This window comes from Fomitiporia mediterranea (genome assembly GCF_000271605.1).
Source record: "Fomitiporia mediterranea MF3/22 unplaced genomic scaffold FOMMEscaffold_11, whole genome shotgun sequence".
NCBI classification, from domain to species: domain Eukaryota; kingdom Fungi; phylum Basidiomycota; class Agaricomycetes; order Hymenochaetales; family Hymenochaetaceae; genus Fomitiporia; species Fomitiporia mediterranea.
The window spans coordinates 1,105,304-1,126,122 of NW_006760396.1; the positions used below are offsets into that span (position 1 = coordinate 1,105,304).

At 41.1% G+C, this 20,819-nt stretch overlaps 7 protein-coding genes across 7 annotated transcripts; 2 read left to right on the forward strand and 5 right to left on the reverse strand.

The window, feature by feature from the left end:
• Positions 1–183: 183 nt before the first annotated feature.
• FOMMEDRAFT_136400 (cytochrome P450) lies at positions 184–1,146 on the reverse strand (the record flags this gene model as incomplete). The annotated part of the gene is made up of 6 exons (XM_007270006.1): positions 184–218; positions 459–577; positions 631–747; positions 801–882; positions 933–955; positions 1,013–1,146. 6 exons carry the CDS (start codon positions 1,144–1,146, stop codon positions 184–186), a joined length of 510 nt encoding a protein of 169 aa, XP_007270068.1.
• A 4,669-nt stretch (positions 1,147–5,815) lies between these two features.
• FOMMEDRAFT_93027 (uncharacterized protein) lies at positions 5,816–5,974 on the reverse strand (the record flags this gene model as incomplete). Its single annotated transcript, XM_007269861.1, has 1 exon — positions 5,816–5,974. A coding segment is annotated over one exon (159 nt), but the record flags the coding sequence as incomplete, so codon positions are not given.
• Positions 5,975–6,042: 68 nt separating this feature from the next.
• Positions 6,043–6,576, reverse strand: FOMMEDRAFT_45231 (cytochrome P450; the record flags this gene model as incomplete). Its single annotated transcript, XM_007269832.1, has 3 exons — positions 6,043–6,211; positions 6,267–6,399; positions 6,468–6,576. Coding segments are annotated over 3 exons (411 nt in total), but the record flags the coding sequence as incomplete, so codon positions are not given.
• Positions 6,577–7,547: 971 nt separating this feature from the next.
• FOMMEDRAFT_93188 (uncharacterized protein) lies at positions 7,548–8,100 on the reverse strand (the record flags this gene model as incomplete). The annotated part of the gene is made up of 3 exons (XM_007269870.1): positions 7,548–7,780; positions 7,837–7,965; positions 8,022–8,100. Coding segments are annotated over 3 exons (441 nt in total), but the record flags the coding sequence as incomplete, so codon positions are not given.
• Positions 8,101–9,574: 1,474 nt separating this feature from the next.
• Positions 9,575–11,660, forward strand: FOMMEDRAFT_142686 (FAD/NAD-binding domain-containing protein; the record flags this gene model as incomplete). The annotated part of the gene is made up of 7 exons (XM_007270007.1): positions 9,575–9,705; positions 9,760–9,856; positions 9,917–9,959; positions 10,022–10,426; positions 10,481–11,035; positions 11,098–11,256; positions 11,309–11,660. 7 exons carry the CDS (start codon positions 9,575–9,577, stop codon positions 11,524–11,526), a joined length of 1,608 nt encoding a protein of 535 aa, XP_007270069.1. The 3' UTR covers positions 11,527–11,660.
• A 2,953-nt stretch (positions 11,661–14,613) lies between these two features.
• Positions 14,614–16,800, reverse strand: FOMMEDRAFT_45986 (uncharacterized protein; the record flags this gene model as incomplete). The annotated part of the gene is made up of 2 exons (XM_007269834.1): positions 14,614–14,944; positions 16,208–16,800. Coding segments are annotated over 2 exons (924 nt in total), but the record flags the coding sequence as incomplete, so codon positions are not given.
• A 336-nt stretch (positions 16,801–17,136) lies between these two features.
• FOMMEDRAFT_148605 (uncharacterized protein) lies at positions 17,137–19,193 on the forward strand (the record flags this gene model as incomplete). Its single annotated transcript, XM_007270008.1, has 6 exons — positions 17,137–17,501; positions 17,554–18,076; positions 18,131–18,164; positions 18,216–18,362; positions 18,419–18,672; positions 18,729–19,193. Exons 1-6 carry the CDS (start codon positions 17,233–17,235, stop codon positions 19,191–19,193), a joined length of 1,692 nt encoding a protein of 563 aa, XP_007270070.1. The 5' UTR covers positions 17,137–17,232.
• Positions 19,194–20,819: the final 1,626 nt, after the last annotated feature.

Below are 20,819 nucleotides of genomic sequence, written 5' to 3' on the forward strand. Positions count from 1 at the left end.
CGACAATTGTTGGTGAACTTTGTTACTGCTATTGTAATAAATTCATACAATCGCTTTTGATCGAACAGTGCACAGGATAGAAATGGAAATTTCGCCATGTATTTTTATTCTTGCACCGCTTTGTCCACCAAAAAGTTTTGGGAAATGAGAGAGGGAACGTTTCAAAGGTCTGGTTTTGGCAAGTCAGGCTTTATGGGTTTGCTCACACATTACATCCACTTTGAAGAAAATATTAATTCGCATGTTATTAAGGGTAGTCATGTCTGTGGTACAAGATTCCAAGCTAAACAGCGCTTCCAGCTTCCTTTATAATCAGTACTGCTGTCGGTTTACGCGGAGTGATTCTGCAACGAAATTCGACAGGACCACTTTAATGCCATTTTCAACAATAAGCTTACTCTTTCTTTTTAATCGACATGAATGCAACTCATACCTGACTAATCCTGGAGCACTGTCACCTTGCGGTAGTATCTCATTTCCTTGGTCATCAGCCGCTGGAGAAATATCAAATACTGCGAGAATGTTTGCTATGACCAGCCAGAGGCTAGCTTCTGCAAAAACCCTTCCTGGACAGATGCTAAACAATATCCTTAGTACGTCTACCTTGAGGAACTGGCAGCTGCAAGTTACCGTCTTCCAAAACCAAACACAGCAGCACTTGGTTCCATTTCAGGATGAACACCCATGAAGCGGTCCGGATCAAAGTCATCCGGATGTGAGTAGTTGCGTTCACTATGCGTCATGTGCCTTGAATCACTTCTCGTTAGTGTGCTTTATATTACTATAGAACAAATGGTTACCAAATGTTCGCTATTACTACAGAGCCTTTTGGAATGTGTCGTCCTTTCAATTCTCCACTTTGTGTTGCACGATGAGGCAGACCTGTGGAAGAACATTAACCACTTGTATATGATTGACCTGGACAGCACTACCTAAAGGAGCTGGTGGTCTCCATCTGCAATATGATAACTGTCAGACCATTGCAAGCAAGCAAGACAATCAAAAAAAGCACCGCAAGCATTCTTTCATTATGCAATCTATATATGGCAGTGCATCCCTATCTTGTAAAGCCGGCAAACGTTTGTTCCCAATCACCTTGTCCAATTCTACCTGTGCCTTTTTTGCTATGTGAGGCTGGAGCAACATAGCAAGGAAGAAAGTACGGATTGCAGCTGCTGACTAAGCATAAGATGAGAGATTAGTGGCCACTGCTATGTAGAAATGTAAGTAGACAAACATACTGTTAACATATATGGAATGACGCATATAAGCAACGGACGTACCCGAGACATAGCTACATATTATATATACCTACTGAATCAACAGACAATGATGCTAAGGAGAGCGAGCCGAGTCCACTATCCCCCCTCTTTGTGTGATCCCTCTAAGCCTCTCACATAACCCCTTTCAACAGGTTATGAGCCTTGTGCTCCCTGCCTACACTTTATCTACACTCTACTACGTCTATGCTCTATACAGCTCTACACATTGCATGCACACACACAGTATACTATGATGCAGAACTCGACTCACCTGTCTGAGTATCCCAAACGCAAATTGATATGCTGCAAACACACAATCTACCATACTACATACAACCCAGACATTATATGATTGTCATCTTAGTGATTATGATCATTGGCCTAGTAGTAACGTAATCTATGCAGGCAACGTTGAAACTACAATGAGTATCACTTACTGTGATTATTAAATGCTAAAATACTCTATAATATCATAGAGATCATGTTATAATAAATTAACTGATCATACTACAGACAAACGTTAAAAAGATTAATAAAGCAAACGCTACTCTTTCACTATTAACATTACAATAGTATAAATGATTGACACTGTCAACGAGCACACATATGTTATAACATAAATCAAATAATAACATATATGACAATATTACAGCCAAACAATTAATGTAAGACATGTCTTGGATATGTTGGACATGTCAGATATGAAATAAAACAAGTTAGCAGATATCCATCTGATATCTAAGACATCCAATATCTATGCACTAATACAGCTTATGAAAGCATACAACTATTTACAGACGAATAAATAATAATAATAATAATAATAAAGTTACAAAGTACATTACAGTAACTATGGTACAGGAACAAGTACACAATTATAGTCAATAAACAAATAACAATACTTTACACCTATGATAGTGTAAACATATAATAACAATGTATAATAATGGCAAACAGTAGAATAATACCTCTACCATTACTACAACAATGTAACAGAACATATTTAATCATACAGAATGTAGATATACTTTAACAAAGTATAAATAAACTTATATTGAAGCTACAAAGCTTATATACAAGTGAAGTACTATGCTAATATGGCTAGTACAACAAACAACAGAAAAACTACAACAGACACACTTATTATAATGATTACAAACAAAAACAATCATAATATAATAAGATTAAATAAATTAATAAAACGTTTAACACATTATCTCAGACAGTATAATATATAAAGAAAAGCAGATGCAAGCATATCTATTACATCTTATCAGAGATATGAATAGATGTGCAACTGATGTTGTAACTGCAAACACACAGAGAGATTTCTTAGCATGTTTGAAATATTACAGACATATTACAAACATCACATTAAAATTTATAAAACAAACAGCACAATGTTACAGTGTAATGTTTAAACAAAATGATGTATGTCAAACATTATGAGTTAACTTAAAACATACTGTTATATTATAACACATACTGACAAACACACAAAAGTAAAATAACAAAGTACTAACACTACTTGTTGGATTACAAATACACGAAAGAAAATCAACAATGTACTTATGTACTTACACTACTTGTCAATTACTCAAAGAATAACCTTCTTGAATTGAAGGGGAGTAATTGAATAATATACACACTAATGATGAACATTGAATTCTTAATACAGACATATTGACTACATCACTAAGTGAAATCTGTGATGAATCTGACAAATCTGTTGAACACAAAATACCTTATTAAAGAATATAAAAGTTATACATCACATAACATTTTCAATACTTATAAAAGTTATTCAAACAGATAATTAATAAATTAATAATAATAAAGCCTAGAAATTGCACATATTCCCAAAGTGTTCTTTGCAGCAAATGCACAAACATTCACAACACGAAACTGCAGATGAACAAATGAATATTCATGATGTGGAAACATCAATCTTATCACTGATCCTAAAAAACAATAAGTGATAGAAGTTACAGACAGATATAACGGATCACAAAGGTAAATCATTTGACACAACACAAAATAACATTGATCAGAACAAATAACAGAAGTCAACACAATGTGTGATTGAACTTCAACATTAAATAAATAATAATTCCACTATGAAACAAATGCTCATACTTGGCAAATAATATTAATATAATAATCTGATTAACTTAACAATGTTTAATACGAAAATAAATAAAATACAGACAATTATCATGTCATATAATAAAATAATTCATCAATCCAGACTATAGTTTATAGATAAAAGTAATGAATAACAAAAATAATACTTTGGAACATACATAAAACAATAAATAATACATCCATACAATAATACAAATATAATTGCAATATAATTCACAACTACAATTGAACAATACAAAGATAATAACTATACAAACAAGTATGGAGCACATACATATAATCAAATAAAACTATTAAATTAATTCTTGTACAAACAATTAATTTGCCCTCACTACACAATTAATACAAGTGTGAACAGTATTATAACATTATGAAATACATTAGATAGATACTAATAAGTATATCTATACAATGATTCAAATAAAATAAATAAAACTGTTATATAAAACACTTTACCTAGCAAATCAATTAACAAATAAAACGTTGAACAAATACTACAATTGTGCATACCACTAGATTAACTAAAGTATGCTAGGAGACTATTATAGTAAACATAATCCAATATATCACTTATATACAGATTGTGTTACAATACACTATTCTTTGCAAAAGAAAAAGCAAAGAACAATAGCTATAATACTAATAAATATTCATGACATCACAATCACAACAATTCACAATAACACTGTTAATAACAAATAATACAAACGTATGTTACTAACAATTTACAACAGATAATTATGTTGGCTATTGAAGAAATAATGCAACAGATTGTATAGTTACTCAGGATGTGTCAAAATCGATTCATTATACAATGCAATATTAATAAGTTACTACATAAACATAAACAATAACACAAAGCAATACAGACAATACATTCATGATATAATACATATACAATGCACCTAGACACATAGTGAGCTGCCTGTAGCCAGATATAATATCTATACAACAAATATATGTTAGCATAAAACCTCATCAATCTCAGAATGAAGCAATCTGGCAAAAACAAATAACATTATTAATATTACAACATACAATTGATACAAAGCTTCAATCTGAAGACATAAATCAGCTATTGCTGAATGCTTAATGCATATACAAACGTAGACAAACACGGACAGCAATGATTAAAGAAGGATATCATTGCAACACCAGATATACATTTTACTAGCATGATTCATTAGTTTCACAGTGAAGTAAAAAGAAATTACTAGTAATACTTGAGCAAATTTAATAAATAAAACACACAATTTACAATCTTACACAGCACTCATGAGATTCTGCAGGTCTCTGAAGCACATATGATATTAATAACAATTTTGAACAATTTATTGTGAAAACAATACTGTCATTTAACAGTAAACTACACACGAACTTCGGATTAACTCTGAACAATTTCAATCATGTTGAACAGTCTACAAGACAATGAACAATGACTTAATAATATAACAATGAACGAACTACAGAACTAATGACACGACAGCAAACGAAAACTTAATAAATATCTAACAAAGCACAAAGTTAACACACAGTGGACTAAAATATACAATACAAACAATGCATTTATATTATACAAATGATATTATTATATGTGATACACGAGTGAATATAATACAGACACAATGTACAATGCAAATGTTGGAACAATCTGCAAATCAAACATCTTATAGGTCTGGCCAACTTATAAATGTTTGAAGGGGAGTGGTAGCAGCACTATAACTACCCCTAAAAATAAAAATAAAAATAACTACAAATCAAATAAACGAATAGTTGCAAAACAAACATATTATTAAACTAATATATGTTTGAAGGGGAGTGTTAACATATATGGAATGACGCATATAAGCAACGGACGTACCCGAGACATAGCTACATATTATATATACCTACTGAATCAACAGACAATGACACTAAGGAGAGCGAGCCGAGTCCACTATCCCCCCTCTTTGTGTGATCCCTCTAAGCCTCTCACATAACCCCTTTCAACACATACAGTATTGACTCCTGCTGGAAAGGATTTACGTTGGATTAATTCACTTGTAACACAGAATAACAATTGCATTTCACACCTCTATACATTGAGGCACAAAGATCCTTAATTACTTTTATATGTGATCCGTCGCTTTCTCCTGCTTGGTGATAGTCATCCAGCATACGAGTAAGCAAACACGGCTCTGCAGTACCACATTCCTGAATGGAGTAAATAAGGTAACATCAATTCGAAAAAAATAGAGTATCTGACCCATTTGATTTTTACAGACTCAAATGGACGATCTGCAGCTTCCCATATTCGTGCTCTATGCTTCAGAGCATGTCGCTTCAAGCTACCACCAGGGAAAGACGACGGAATAAACCGAACTAGAGAAGATTTATTCACACTGTGTCATCTTCTATGTACACTGAATCTACTCACGTATTGGGAAAACGTCAACAATTGTAGTTCCTGGCGGACCTGGTTTTAAGATTACATATTCGGCAAAGACATTTAGTGCAACAAGTTCATCATCTTCAGAGGAAACTTTGTGGCCATAGGTAGCTAAGAGAATGAGAGAAGTCGCATATCTTGCTGTTGTAAGTACAATCCACTCAAATAATAAAGCAACAATGTGTTGTACTTGTTAATCTTTCCCCAGAATTCATCAGGTGCAATGAGCAAATCTTCAAGTAGGGTCCGAACACTTTGCAACATGGCAGGTTGAAGCTCGTCCACACCTCTCGTATTCAGGTAATGATGCATTAATTTTCGGTGTGTCCGCCACAGAGAGCCATAGGGCATGAAGGTTAGGGACTGGATCTTAACCCTTTCACATGCATACATTTAGTGTACGCTGCGCGTCTATAAATTTATTTGCTTACAGCTTGTTTACGTATGTCATCTTTGGTCTATCCGAATATATAGCTCCGTTTTTATCCATCAACTCTTGTGCATGAGTTAGATCATGGAGTACAATGATATGTTGTCCAAGAACTTTCAGGTAAAGGATATCACCTTAGACAAAAGCACAAAATAGCCTTGAGAACATGTTTGGTGGGTGGAAAATAACTAATGTTGCACACCGAATACTTTCGACCACTCCGAAAATTGCTTCCACTGGTAAGTCGATACAATGCTGTCGAGGTTTCCAACGATCCACTTGCCCTTTGGACCTCTAGGAAGTTGAGTTCTCCATCCTCGAATCCAGAACGCAAGGACAGTGATAGTGATTATTCCAAGACCAAGAGGAATGAAGACGTGGGCCAATCTTGAACAGACAGCATGAGAGGTGTGCTGCATGTTGTCAAAATCGCTCAAGATTCTCAGAAGTCACAGATCATGAAAATAAATAGGAGTTAATAACTGTGTTCTGAGTGATTGCGTTCGGACTCTTCGGAGGTGAAATTCTTATTGACCGGTTATGGAACACACGGGGCATCAATTGCAATAACGCAACGTCGTTGTGAAAGTTGTGGAAGCACATTCATTTATCAATTCCCCTTGTTTTTAACCTGTTTATCCGCCCAGTTACTGTTCCTCCCATAGACATGAATTTGGTTGGAGAAGCAGTGTCAGCTGTCCCCCTGTCATGAGAACAAAGCCGAGGACAAAATCTCTGAGAAATAGTTACAAATTTCACATAATTCCGAAAGTGCCGATTCCAGGAACTTCGAGATCTGCACTACACTAGATAAATCTTTGTTCTTCTGACAGACACGCACAATTATAATGACATCCAACTTCCGTTCCCCAACTATATTCATTGTAAGGAATGAACCAACACTTGTACAATGTGACTTGTTAAATCATACAGCACCGAAGAAGAAACTTGAATCAACTAGCAACTAGTATATCAGTCCATTCAAAAAGAGATAGCTCATGTTAATTGTTTTGGGAAGCCGAGATATTCGCCTTCACAGGGTCTAATTCGTTTACGGATGATTGCCATAATGAATTTCCTTGATCATCCTTCACAGACCTCGTCGACTCAAGATGAACGACGAGCGAATGCATAGGATATTGCTGCTCTGCACTGCATAAACAAGATGCATCACCACGAGCCGCACGAGCACTGTGCGATTGTAATGTGATGTTAGAGGCAGAAATTCCCATCCCAATTCGGACGATAATCAATGAGAACGTTATTGCCTAGAATAAATACTTTAGAACGGCAAACTTTGGCTTTCCTGGCGACTTACTATTATTTGCGCCATCATGTCAAGGATAACATAATGGCCCCAAGATCCACTGACATATGCTGCCATTAGTGATATGAGTGCCGTCGAGTACACCATGCCAGATTCAACGACAATAGCAAGAACTGGTGAGTGTACTCGCTGTGGACTGACACTCTGCAGCTGACGTCCAGTCCACCAGATTTTAAATGCTATGAGTGCTATTGGAGAGAACCAAATTTCAGCACAAAGCAAAGCTGTTAATCATGCTACTCACCCGTGCAAGTAAGGTTTGTAAAAAGAGTGAGAGAGAAGAAGGATACAATCCATTGCTTAAGTTTTGGTATAAAGATTAATGTAGTAGGCGATACACGTGCTGCATCAACAAGCGCCATCGTTCCACAAGCTAGAAGATGAGGGTTAAGCCAGTGATGTACCATTTTCTCGACTTTTGACACTTACCAGTGCTTCCTAATAAAAAGATTACAGCAGGCAGAAGCAAGCGAACATATCTTCCCCAAACCATGTAAAGCCGGTAAATCTTTTAGGCCTTTGTAGGAGCTCATCATAATTAACACTCATAAGATTGTGACTCACAATGAATGCATCCCCTGTGAGTGTTTGAAGTATGTACATGCTAATTTTCGCAAGATACAATGGGTTGGCAGAAGCAAGAAAGTAGTCATCGGCACTTTCACTACTGCCCGATAAATTAATGAATGCATAAACGACGCGACGTGCGTTTATTGAAATATGCTAAAGGGGTTGATATCTTCGTTAAATATCATTTCAATTATTAAATAATAAGATGCTTACTGAGATGGAAATACAATACATTAGTATTGATACACACAGAACAGGCTTGTTCAATGTCCTAGCGTGCATTTTCCGAAAGACGAGTATATACACTGTTGTTGCAAATAGTGCAGTGAGCAGTCCTTAGGCAAATCATTGAACATTTTAGTATTATAGAATTGTCACGAATAGAAATAATAATGGCACGTACCGAACAGTATAGACTCAAAGACGACTGCTAGGAGGGATGCTTCGTCAAGACGTATCACCATTGGAAAAGTGTAGCGCCCAAACACCCTTCACATTAGATTGCATTTTATAGTACCACATACTACCTGTCATAGTCTTGAATTCACACATCAACTCACATCACTGTTGTATGATTCATTGATCGAATACTTCAATCAAAGGATGTAACTGAGTCCTGACCTTCACGAGAGCACATCTTCTGTTGTACATTCTACTCGCAGAGAGTCATCTATTCACAACTGCTGAAGAAGTTCGCAGATAAGGCATACAACAATAATGCACATGTAAACAGCCTCTGATTGCTTGAAGAAGCTCTGGCCGCTCGTCGCTCGGGGCATTTCAAACGCCGATTCCGTGGGAAACAAGTCAGAAATTGGAACTCCGATTTTTGTTTACCGGTACCAAGAACCCTTTTTTTTCCAGGAGGCTTTGTTATTCACTGTCACTAACACTACAGTCCGCTATCACTGTATCAGGCCATCATAGCAATCTGCAGCCCCACATATCTGGTAAATCAAACAGGAAGAGTGATGGTTCCCGCATAGAATTTAAAAAATTATGAATTGGTTATCACCATTTGTATTTGCCAGGGAGAACAATACAAACTCGATCATCGCACCCTCTCCTATCTAGTTGCAGAACACTGATATCTCCCTCATGTTAAGGCACAGTGCAACTTACCGCTCTCCCCAGAATTGCCGATTCATATCGGAGCTTGAACTATATCTGACCTTTTCCAATATGTCATTCGGAGGCCTTACTCATGAATGTGGTATCCACCTCTCAGAACTTATATTGAAGGCCTGGGGTTTTTACAAGAAAAATGAAAGCTGGTAAGGCTAATACGACAAGAGCGTTACCAAGCTTTAATCAATATTGCTACTGGCAATCTCTCATATCTTCATAGTCATCCTCTGTAAGTGTCACTACATCAACTTAGACCGTAAACTGACTCTACCAGAGAGAACCAAATGCCCTCTGAGATTCCTGGAACATGTACTGTTCTCGTAATTGGTGGTGGTCCCGCTGGCGCATTTGCGGCTGCCGCTTTGGCAAGAGAGGGCATTGATGTCATCCTTCTTGAGGCTGATAATTTTCCTAGGTAGCCCTTTTTTTCTTACATCGCGGCTCCTTTGTAACTGACCTCCCTGCGTAGATATCATATCGGAGAGAGTATGCTCCCAGCCATGCGGCATATGTTCCGTTTCATCGACGTTGACTCTGCATTTGACTCCTTCGGGTTTATTATAAAGGTACGAAATATCTAAAAGTTCACAAGGTGAAACGGAATCACTCTTGAACCCAATCTTCAGAATGGTGCCGCGTTCAAGTTGAATCAGCATAATCGCGAAGGATGTCAGTAACTTCCGTCTAGAACAGTATGCATGTTACTGACATTATGATGGATTTCCGATTAGACACTGACTTTGTCGCTGCTGGCGGACCAAACAACTACTCCTGGAATGTTCTGCGTTCCGAATCGGACAATATACTTTTCCGTCACGCAGCGGCCAGTGGAGCAAAGGTCTTCGACGGAGTCAAGGTGACTGAGTTATCCTTTAAACCCGATGATGCATCGCACCTCGGACGCCCGATCCGTGCTTCATATGTGTTCAAGTCGAACAGGGAAACTGGTGACATCGCGTTTGACTATATTGTTGATGCGACCGGACGAGCTGGCCTGATGTGCACGAAGTACTTGAAAAACCGGACATATAATCAATCTCTCAAGAATATAGCCATGTGGGCATACTGGAAAGGAACAGGAGTGTACGGTATCGGCACCCCTCGGGAAGGTGCTCCGCTTGCAGAAGCGCTGATAGGTACTCGACACAACTTTCTTTGTTAGTGCTAGTCAAATAATCGAATCTTCCTAGACGAATCTGGATGGGCATGGTTTATACCACTGCACATCGGAACATCTGTTGGTATAGTTATGGACCAGGAGCTTACAAATAAGAAGAAGCGTGCGCATGATCCACCGTTGTCCGGTTTGGAATTCTATTTAGAGCAGCTCCGTCTTGCGCCTACAATTATGTCCCTGCTTGGCTCAGCGAACCCAACGAATATTGATGATGAGCAGATGGTTAGATCCGCCAGTGACTATAGTTACTCCTCAAGTTGCTATTCTGGTCCAGGATTTCGCATCGCTGGAGATGCTGGTGCTTTCATCGATCCGTTCTTCTCGTCAGGGGTCCATCTTGCCCTCATTGGAGGTTTGACGGCTGCTCTTACAATTTGCGCTTCGATTCGTGGCGACTGCACCGAAAGTGAAGCTGCAGATTGGCACTCAAAGAAAATAGGCTCGAGCTTCACTTGGTTCCTCATGGTGGTTCTTGGCGCATATAAGCAGATGAAGTCACAACGTGATGCTGTCTTAACGGATATTAATGAGGACAATTTTGATCGGGCGTTCTCCTTCATAAGACCCAGTAAGTCTATATATTTTGAATGCATGCTTTGAAAAGGCTTTCAACGACGTAATGTTACCAAGTCATCCAAGGTTCAATCGACGTAGACGAGCAACTGTCCGTTTCGGACTTGTCGAAAGTAATAGACATCTGCGTCCGTGCCTTTGAACCAGCACAGACAGAGTCTCGTGAGGCTGTCCTTGCGAAACTTAAAGACGAGTGTTTCGCTACTCAAGTGTATGGTAAGACAGAGCTTTTGTTACGCTGGATAGGGAGATTATTATGCATGCACAGAGAATTCCCAGTATCTTTGCATCGGAAATGTCGGGGAGAACGTACTATCTGACGATGAGAAACGCGTATTGGCATATATCAATGCTCGTGAAGTTTTAGGGGCAAGGGATAGGGCTCTGACGATGAATGCATTTGTGACAGATGTCATTGGCGGGCGAAGGCCTCGTCTGAAGCAAGGGGAACTCGGGCTAGAAATTGCAACTAACAGGATGTCATAGGTGCAACATTTTCTTCTAAGCGAATTTCCCACCGCGTCGTTCCTGTGATCATTTTCTTCACAGTCAAATGTGCGGCGCATCTTCCCAAGTCTCTGAATGTAGGTAAATTTTGTCCCACGTCTACTTGATATCCATCATGGGATTTCCGGCATGCTGTAAATAACATCAATATGATATGAATAATTAGCGGCTATACTCGGATAAATCTCTACTTTAAGGTCACCCCCTCAAATAATTTGAGCGTTTCAATCTGATCACACAACAGCGCCGAGCCCTATCTGAGTAAATAAGGAATTACTTCTGGAGCTTCATCCGTGTTGATTGCTTCTGAGGAGCGTTCGGTCAGCCCCCGGAATCACCTCTGGATGGTACTTTTATGGAGGTAGTTTGTATGTGCCAGTGAACAGGGATAGGTTACTAAACACGTAACCGAGCATGAACTCTTTTAACTGCGAAAGTGTCCACAATCTGTTACAGTAACCTCCTCATCTACAACTTGCTTGTATTATGGGCGACAACTGCCAACCTCTTGTATACACAAGGCCTGCTTTGGACGGATCGCTAACTCTTCCAGAACTATACGACTGGAACTATGCAAATAATCGAGACTACCCTCTATTTGTTTTTGAAGACGAGCCTGGTCGTATTCGAACAATATCAATGGGCGAAGGGGTGCAGAGCATGCACCGTGCTACTTCATTTTTCCGAAAACACGTCAACCTCAGTACTGAAGAGGAACAAGGACAGGCACCTGTAATTGCTTTCTTAGCTGCGTCAGGTTTGATTGGATCTTTAATATGCCTGCATAGTGCTTAATTTAATAAGACTAACACAGACTCGGTCACCTTCTTTTGTACCCTTTTCGGCGCTTTAAGGGCGGGAATTGTAGTACTACTCATCTCACCTCGCAATAGTGCAGCAGCAATTGCTTTCCTTCTCTCAGAAACAAAGCCCATCAACATTGTTGTATCATCCGAGTCTGCCCTTCAACAGCTTGCAGACAACTCTATTCACTTGAGCAAATATCCAGACCTGCAAAAACTCAACATGCCACTGTTCGAAGACTTGTTTCCTGGAGAGGGATTTGATTCACAGTTTGAATTCGTTCCAGCTGCAAAGCTAGAGATGAGTGGCCATTCAATTATATATCATTCTTCAGGTAAATGCATTCAACAAAACAAATATCAATGCGTTTATTAAATCTGTTGAAGGTACGACGTCATTCCCCAAACCTATATTCTGGACACACCAGGCTTTATATTGGATGTCGATTCTCCCTAGTAAGTTTTGTGAGAGGGGCTTCTAGATTGTATCAATTGATAACTTCCTTAGCCTTTGGTGAAACCAATGTTTCGGGTTCTATTCTCGGCTGCCATTGTGTCCCCTTCTTTCATGCCATGGGTTCACTTCCACTGTCATTTCCAGTAAGTGGAACTACTTAACATAAATCACATACATAGACTAAGAAAATAGGCAAGTGTTGGGGTAATTTTGGCTGTATTCAAGCCGAGATCACCAGCAACAATTCCCAATCCATTGAATGTTTTTGAAGGCACTTTGGCTACAAAGACAGACTACTTGTTTAGTCCGCCAGCATTCATCGAGGTAAATCTTAATGTATCCGTTTGATAAAAGCTGTATTGATTCAGGCATGTAATCTAGATGTGGTCACAGAATCAGGGAAATGTGAGAGAGATGTCAAAATTGAAGGGTGTTGTACGTCCTTTCACTACAATGTTGTGTGTGTATCACTAACGTGAGAGAAGATATATGGAGGTGGTCCACTTGCCAAACATTCTGGGGATCATCTTGCCTCAGAAGGCGTCAACGTGTTTCAAACTTACGCATCGTATGTTCAAACATGATAGTGTTCATCCTACTCATTTTCTACTTTAGCACAGAGGCCCTAGTCCTCAGCCAGTTCCTCCCAAGTATGATTTTTCTGCTTCTTACATTGAATCTCTCCTGATAGTTTCTTGTCTGTCATATTTGGAAGGGGCACCGGGAGAAACATGGGACTATTTTAGGTTTACACCAAATAGGAAACTGCATTTCGAGGACTTTGGCAACAAACAGTATAATGTTGTAGTTGTTGTGAGTAAACTTATTTACACTGTCCTGATTACTAGGTTGAAATCCACTTAGGCTACAGAAGAATTCAGGCCTTTAGTTTTGAACACAAAAGTCAACAGAACTGATGCTTATTCGTCGAATGATCTGGTCACTCCACATCCGACGAAACCTGGATACTATAAAGTTGTTGGCAGGGCCGATGATCAGATAGTACATTCAAATGGAGAAAAGACAAATCCTGGACCATTAGGTAAAGGCGTCTAAATTACCAGTGTGAAATAACTGATTGCAGTTTAGAAACAATGCTGAAACAGGATCCGCTTATTGAAGACGTTGTGATGTTTGGAAGAGGTCGATTCCAGTGTGGTGCTCTCATTCAACCGAACACGTACCACCCTGTCGATCATAATAGCATGGCTGACCTTGAGAAGTTTCGGAATGCTATATGGTAGGTACTGTTCATATTAACTGCATTCAAGGCTAAGTCAGTATAGGAATTGAGAGGCAAGGTTTTGGTGGGCTTGTTCCCTCTAGTGTCGTCGTGGGCTCTGGTCAAAACTCCTTCTTCCATTCCAAATAGGAAAGAACTAACTACATAAAGAAAGTGATTATGTAATCCAACAAATTAAATAAAATCAAGAAGATCTGATAGTAACCAAAATCAGAACTCTTCACCTCCCCAAGCTTTAAATAGTGACTGTCCTCAGTCACTTGCTTTAAGAAGCAATAATAAAGGGTAAGTATAAGGAGTGTGGGTAAGAATAAAAGGTATCAATCAAAGTAAGATAAAGAAACAAAGAGTGTGAGTCTCAAGTAAGAATGAGTGTTCATAAAAGAAAGGGGTATAAGGGAATGTTAGAGTAAAGAGAATGTAACCTGTACCAAGGCCAAAGGCTTGCCAGACCAATCCTCTCCAACTCCAACATAGATGGTAGTAGTAGTGAGTAGTGGGTTTCATCCAACAGCTGCTCGGGTCTCAACCTGACACTTCCGGTTCTGATCTGCTAGGTCTGTCAAGGTCAAAATCTGATTACCGTCCTTGAAATCCTTCGTCTCGCACTCAGTTAACGCGAAGAACGGCCTCCCGATTATCATGTCGAACGTTGTGTCCTTCACTACATGAACCGGCATCACCATTGATATTCCACCTACTGACACCTTGAGTCTCGGAATGACACCTTCGATTGCAATTGATCCTGCATTTGCTGGCCTGAGGTTCGTCCGCACTCGCTCCTTTGGTACTCCCAAGCGTTTCCAAACGTCTTCGCGCATCACGTTCATAACAGCTCCCTGGTCCAGTAAGCTCTCAGTCTCCAATTCGTCGTTCAGCTTTACTGTCGCTAGCCTGACTGGTACACTTCCGGCCTTGTTGTTGCTGACTGGGGTGCCTATCCGACGCTCCCTCGCTCGACACTGCTCTGATCCGACGGCTTCTGACGTCCTCCCGCGTAATCCGCTCGTGCTCGGTATTCTCGCTGGGCTTGACTGATTCTCATTGTCTCGGCACTTGATCCTTGCAGATGCACTTCCGACCTTGTTCATCCGGCTTGCCACTGCCCTTCGCAACAGCCTCTGCTGCTCATCCATCGCACTATTCTCCCTCGTCCTCGCTGGTACACTTCCGGCCTTGTTTGCCACACTCGCTCCTCTGCTCTGCTCTCGTTCTCGTTCTCCAGCTCGAATCCGACTCAATCCGACGTAATCCGCTGCTTTCCCGCGCAATCCGCTCGTTCTCGGCTCTGCTGCTGGGCTTGACTGTGCTTTGTCGTCCTTGCATGCAACGCTCGTACCTGCGTGCTGATCTTCTCTGCTGTCGGTCCTTGCTTCCTCACTCGTCTCTTCCTCCTCTGCCTTCGCAGGTCCACTTCCGGCCTTGTTCAGCATTTCGTCACGCATCTGAGTCGTCCTCATAAGCTTAGCTGCATACTGGCACTCGAGCTCCGGAGCTATTGCAAACAACTCACGGTGCGTCAACGTGACAACACCGTCCATCATCCAGTCTAAGACCTGCTTGATGATCTCGCTCGACTCGGTGCTTCGCTTCGGTCTGACTTCGACTGGCTTCGCGTTAGCCTTCATGGTCCTTGCCTCCTCTCTTCGTCTCTTCACATCCCTCAAGCGTTCCTCCAACCTCGTCACCTCTGCATCCAAATCCGCTCCAAGAACGGCTTCGTGCTTTTCTCCCTCACTTGCATTCGACCTATCTTTTGCTTCATCAATTGTGCCTACTGTGAACACAGGCTTGTCTTCGTAGTATCGGTCTATGCGCTCCTTCAACGTTGCTCCCTCTACACTGGCTGGCACGAATGCCCCACTCATCAACACAATCTTCTGCCCCAACCTCATGCACTTCCCCCTCTGAGTGTACTCGCTCACAGTCCTACAGTCACGTACGAAATGTCCTTGCTTTCCACAAAAGTTGCAGGTCCTCTCGTGCTTCAGGTCGGATTTCACGGAATCGGCGGATTGGTCAGTTTTGCGTGCTTGATTCATCAGCATCTTCCTGGACTTGCTTGCTTCGTTGACCTGGGCTTGTAACTCTTCGAGCTTCCTCACAATCTTCGCATACTCGTCTCCTGCTTCTTTCTCTGGCTTCTCCTTTGGCAACGTCACTGTCTGGTCTCGGCCTGCCTCTGTCTGCCCTGCTAGAAGAACGTGGTCCGCTAGCCTGACTACATCGGCGAATTTGAACGGCTCGCTCGCATCCTTGTCCACATAGAGAATCTCCAGTCGTCGCGTCAGGTTCGTCCTCAGCGTCCCTCTGATCCCTCTCCAGAACTCACAGTCTAACTCGCGTGCTGACATCTTCCCTTGCTCCTTCAAGTACTCTGCTTGCACCTGGAACTCGCGGCGGTAGCGGCCAAACTCTGTCTGCACCGTCATTTCCTTCTCACTCTGCACATCGACTAGTCGCGTGATATTGGCTCTCGTGTAGCGTTGACCATCGATCAGCTCCGGATAGAGCTTTCTGATCTCCTCTTTCACGATGCTCCAATCGCGCGCTCCTTTCTTCTTCAACTCGGGCACGGTAGCCCACAAACTGCTACAGCTCGTCGCTGCGTAGTACGTCACTTGCTTGCACATCCACTCGGCATCCTTCTGGAAGTCGGCAGCTAACATCTCGATGTCTTCAAAGAACCGCGGAAGTTCCTCAAGCTTGCTGCCGTCGAAGTACGGCGCTTCTCTTGATCCTCTTCTCGGCGGCCACGTCATCGTGCTTCTCGTGCGTCAAAACGGTCGGTTCGATTCAAAACAAGCGTAGCAAGGCCCTCGAGGCCAAGATCAAGACAAAAACAACCCAGACACTTTAGAACAGAGGCACCACCCCTCGCGGTGGGCTCCAAAATGAGAGGCAAGGTTTTGGTGGGCTTGTTCCCTCTAGTGTCGTCGTGGGCTCTGGTCAAAACTCCTTCTTCCATTCCAAATAGGAAAGAACTAACTACATAAAGAAAGTGATTATGTAATCCAACAAATTAAATAAAATCAAGAAGATCTGATAGTAACCAAAATCAGAACTCTTCAGAATACAGTCGAGAGAGTCAATGATTTTGCTCCAAGTCACTCCCGTCTATTCAAAGAGGTAAGTTACGTAAGTTCTTTGTGCTCAAAGTCTGTGATATAATCCATTTTTAGATGATAATCGTCACTTCTCCCGAGAAACCATTTGAATACACTGCCAAAAGGACTGTTCGCCGGCAACAGGTTGTCACTGCATACACCTCTGAGATCGATGCGGTGTATGCAGCAGTTGAAGAAAGTGGTCAAACAGAGATTCCCGCACCTGAGGAATGGAGCGAGAGTGCTTCACTAGAATTTGTCAGAGATGTAATTGCACGAACGATGAAAAGAGATGTGCGGACTCTTGGAGACAGCATCGATTTATTCGAATATGGGCTTGACAGGTAAGCGATAACTCGGACAAATCGAGCTGAAATTGATGTGTAATCCAATTAGTCTTCAGGCAACATGGGTTCGCAATACCGTCTTGCGCGCCCTTCGCGAATCGCACGCCAAATTCGTTCACAAGATTTCCGCGAACTTCGTGTACGAACATCCCACCATTGACGGACTGGCAAAATATATCAGCTCAGCTATTGCCGGCCATGGGATGTCCGAGGAAGAGTCACGTGAAGCGAGGAAAAAGGACCTCTTGCAGCTAGTGAACAAGTACACACAGTCGTTTCCGAGTTTCACTGCAAGCCCGGGAAGGAGACAAGAAGGACATGTCGTGCTGCTTACAGGGAGCACCGGTTCCCTTGGATCGAACCTACTCGCCAAGCTTCTTCAGAGCGACTCGGTCGCTGTCGTGTGCGCTCTGTCTCGGCCCTCGGAAGATGACAACATCGAAAATAGGCTCAGGAAGACATTTGAGAAGGAAGGCTTGGACTCACGCCTCTTGCACAGTGACAAGCTGAAGATTTTAGAAGGAGATCCCAGCAAAGGCGAATTCGGAGTTGAAGCAGAACGCTATACCGATGTCAGTCAATATTCTTTCGTATCCCCGCAAAAATCTACTGAACTTATGTTTTAGCTGCAATCCACGGTGACTCATGTTGTTCATAATGGTTTGTAATGTCCACATCAGTCGTTATCGCAATAACCATGATACTGTTCAGGTTGGAGAGTCAATTTCAGCAATACGATTTCTTCGTTCGAGAGCAATATCAAGAGCGTGAGGAACCTCGTCAATTTCTGTCTGAGTTGCAAAGGAGACAGGCCCGCCCATCTCGTTTTTATTAGCTCTCTTGGCGTGTTTCAGGAGAGTAAGTTGTTCGCAACATAAGTGCTCGTCTCGTTGTCTGACTAGTCGCATGTCCAGACTACTCCAAATCGGCGGAACCCGAGAAGCCTTTGCCCATTAATCGCGTCCCTCTAGGGAATGGATATAGAGAGTCGAAGTGGGTTGCTGAGCAAGTATTGAACGAAGCTGCAAAGCAGACAAACTTGAGGACAAACATAATCCGACCAGGACAGATCACGGGAGGAGTGTCTGGGTCATGGAACGAACGCGAATGGTTCCCGAGCCTGATACGGTCAAGTGTGACTCTTGGGAAACTCCCTGCGGTTGACGGGGTAAGCACCTCCACATCATTTATTGGAAAACAGCGGTAGCTTATTCATCTTCACAGAGTGTTTCCTGGATTACGGCGGACAGCGGAGCCAGCGCGATCGTGGATATGCTCGAATCCGATGAGCGTGTGTTCCATCTCGTGCATCCTCGTCCTGTCAAGTGGAACGCTGTCATACAGTGGTTCTCGAAAGCATTGAACATACCGATCGTTTCATATAGCGAATGGTTGGCCGCATTGGAGAAATCTGACGTGTCGGCCCACCCTGGCACTGCTGCTGAGCTCGAGGCAGCACTTGAGAAGAATCCTGCACTGCGTCTTTTGGACTTGTTCCGAGCTGCGAAGAACAATACAGGCGATGATCATGAGCCGCTTGGAGTGCAGAAGCTTGCGTCGGAAAAGGCTGAGCGCATTTCGGAATCGCTGAGGAATGCCGAGCAGATCAATGAGAAGAACATTACGGCATGGATATCGTATTGGAGTGAGACACGAGCCCTTAGAGTTCATGCTGTGCAAAGACTGTGATGCTGACGTATGCTCATATATATATGGCAATAAAATCCAGCAGAATAGAAATGTGTTTGGAACGTTCGTACTTACATTGGTCGACATTAACTCTGGGCAGGAGTTGTTGTTCGCATGTCTTCTCGAGAGATAACTGTTAGCTGTGAATATTAATGCCAGTACAACTCACTGTTGAAGGAGGATGACAAGCATTACTGGAATGGCTGAACCCTCAAAGACAAAGAGGTAAATTAATTCTATAATCAGATATTGAGCTGCTGAGGGCTGAGACCGATGCTTCTCCTAAAAGACGATCGATTGCAAGACTCAGTCTAGGTCTAGGATGAATGGTATCAAGATCAAGATTCAAGAAGATGAACAGAATGATTATGTCATCGCCTCATATGGTAGTTACATGTAGTCCGTTCGACTTTCGTTTGGCATAAGCATTTATCTGGGATGCACGTGATGCACTCATGTTGTGTGAAAAAGACGCTTGCCAACTTGCGCTGCACTCACAAGCAGAATCGTCGCCATCTACAATCTCAACTCATTCTATTCATTGCTGTTCTCTATCTAACGCTGTCATTATATTGGCTGCAAAGGTCAAATCTGTTTTGTGGCTCTTATAACCACTTATATGTGTAGAGTGCTCTTTCGCGCTTCACTGTCACGTTCAAGGGATTCACGCTCCAGAACAACTGGACTACTGGACTTACTAGCTCTGAAAGATTAAGGCTTCTCTTATAGATTCTCAGCCCTAATTCCCTACATATCAGCCAACCACAATGGAATAGTTAGGTCAGGTTATGGGAAGGAGGAGATAAGCTAGCCTTCGTCAGACTTACATTGTTCTGAGTCTGACTGTGGAAAGTATTTTATGTACATTGGCTCTGTTTTATGTGTTATTATCATAGCTGCACATAGTTATCAGAAATTGTAAAATAGTGACTGCCATTGTATTACCGAGATTGTAAGCTGTAATGCTAATCAACGGGGTTTAGTTGCTTTATCCACTTTGGTATGTGATTTAGCCTTTTAGGAAAGAAATACAAGCTCTGCATTTGACACAGAGACATATGTAATCCAGCATACTGTGTTTCACCGGTTCGCGCTCAGTTACCAGTTAACGCTCAGTTGTACAATACCCCCCTCAATTCTTAGTAAAATTTCTTGAAATTTTTACATACAGGTAGCCTACAGTAGATATAACTTAAATACGAAATTTGAGCAAAAAACAATGAGTTGAAGCTGAGATATTAGTGTTGGAATGTTAGAATTTTGATGATCAGCACTGATTTAGTGAACAGAAAGTTTTCCCACACACAACACATTTAATATTAATTTAAGGAGACACTATTTGTAGCTGAAATTTTAGAATGAGTACTATATTATATGTAGTCACTATATACATTTTTATATAATTAATAGTTAAGTATTAAGCTACTTATTAAGAATACGATTTTAAGTCCAATTTTACTATTTTCTATAATACAGAATTTATAGTTATAACTTACAAATGTTTTATTACAATAATTACTATTATAACTATATATAAAAATTTGGTACTAGTATTCTTTACATGTTTTCTATAATTTTCTATAATTTTAAGAGAAAATACTAAGAATTAAAATTATCATAATTAAA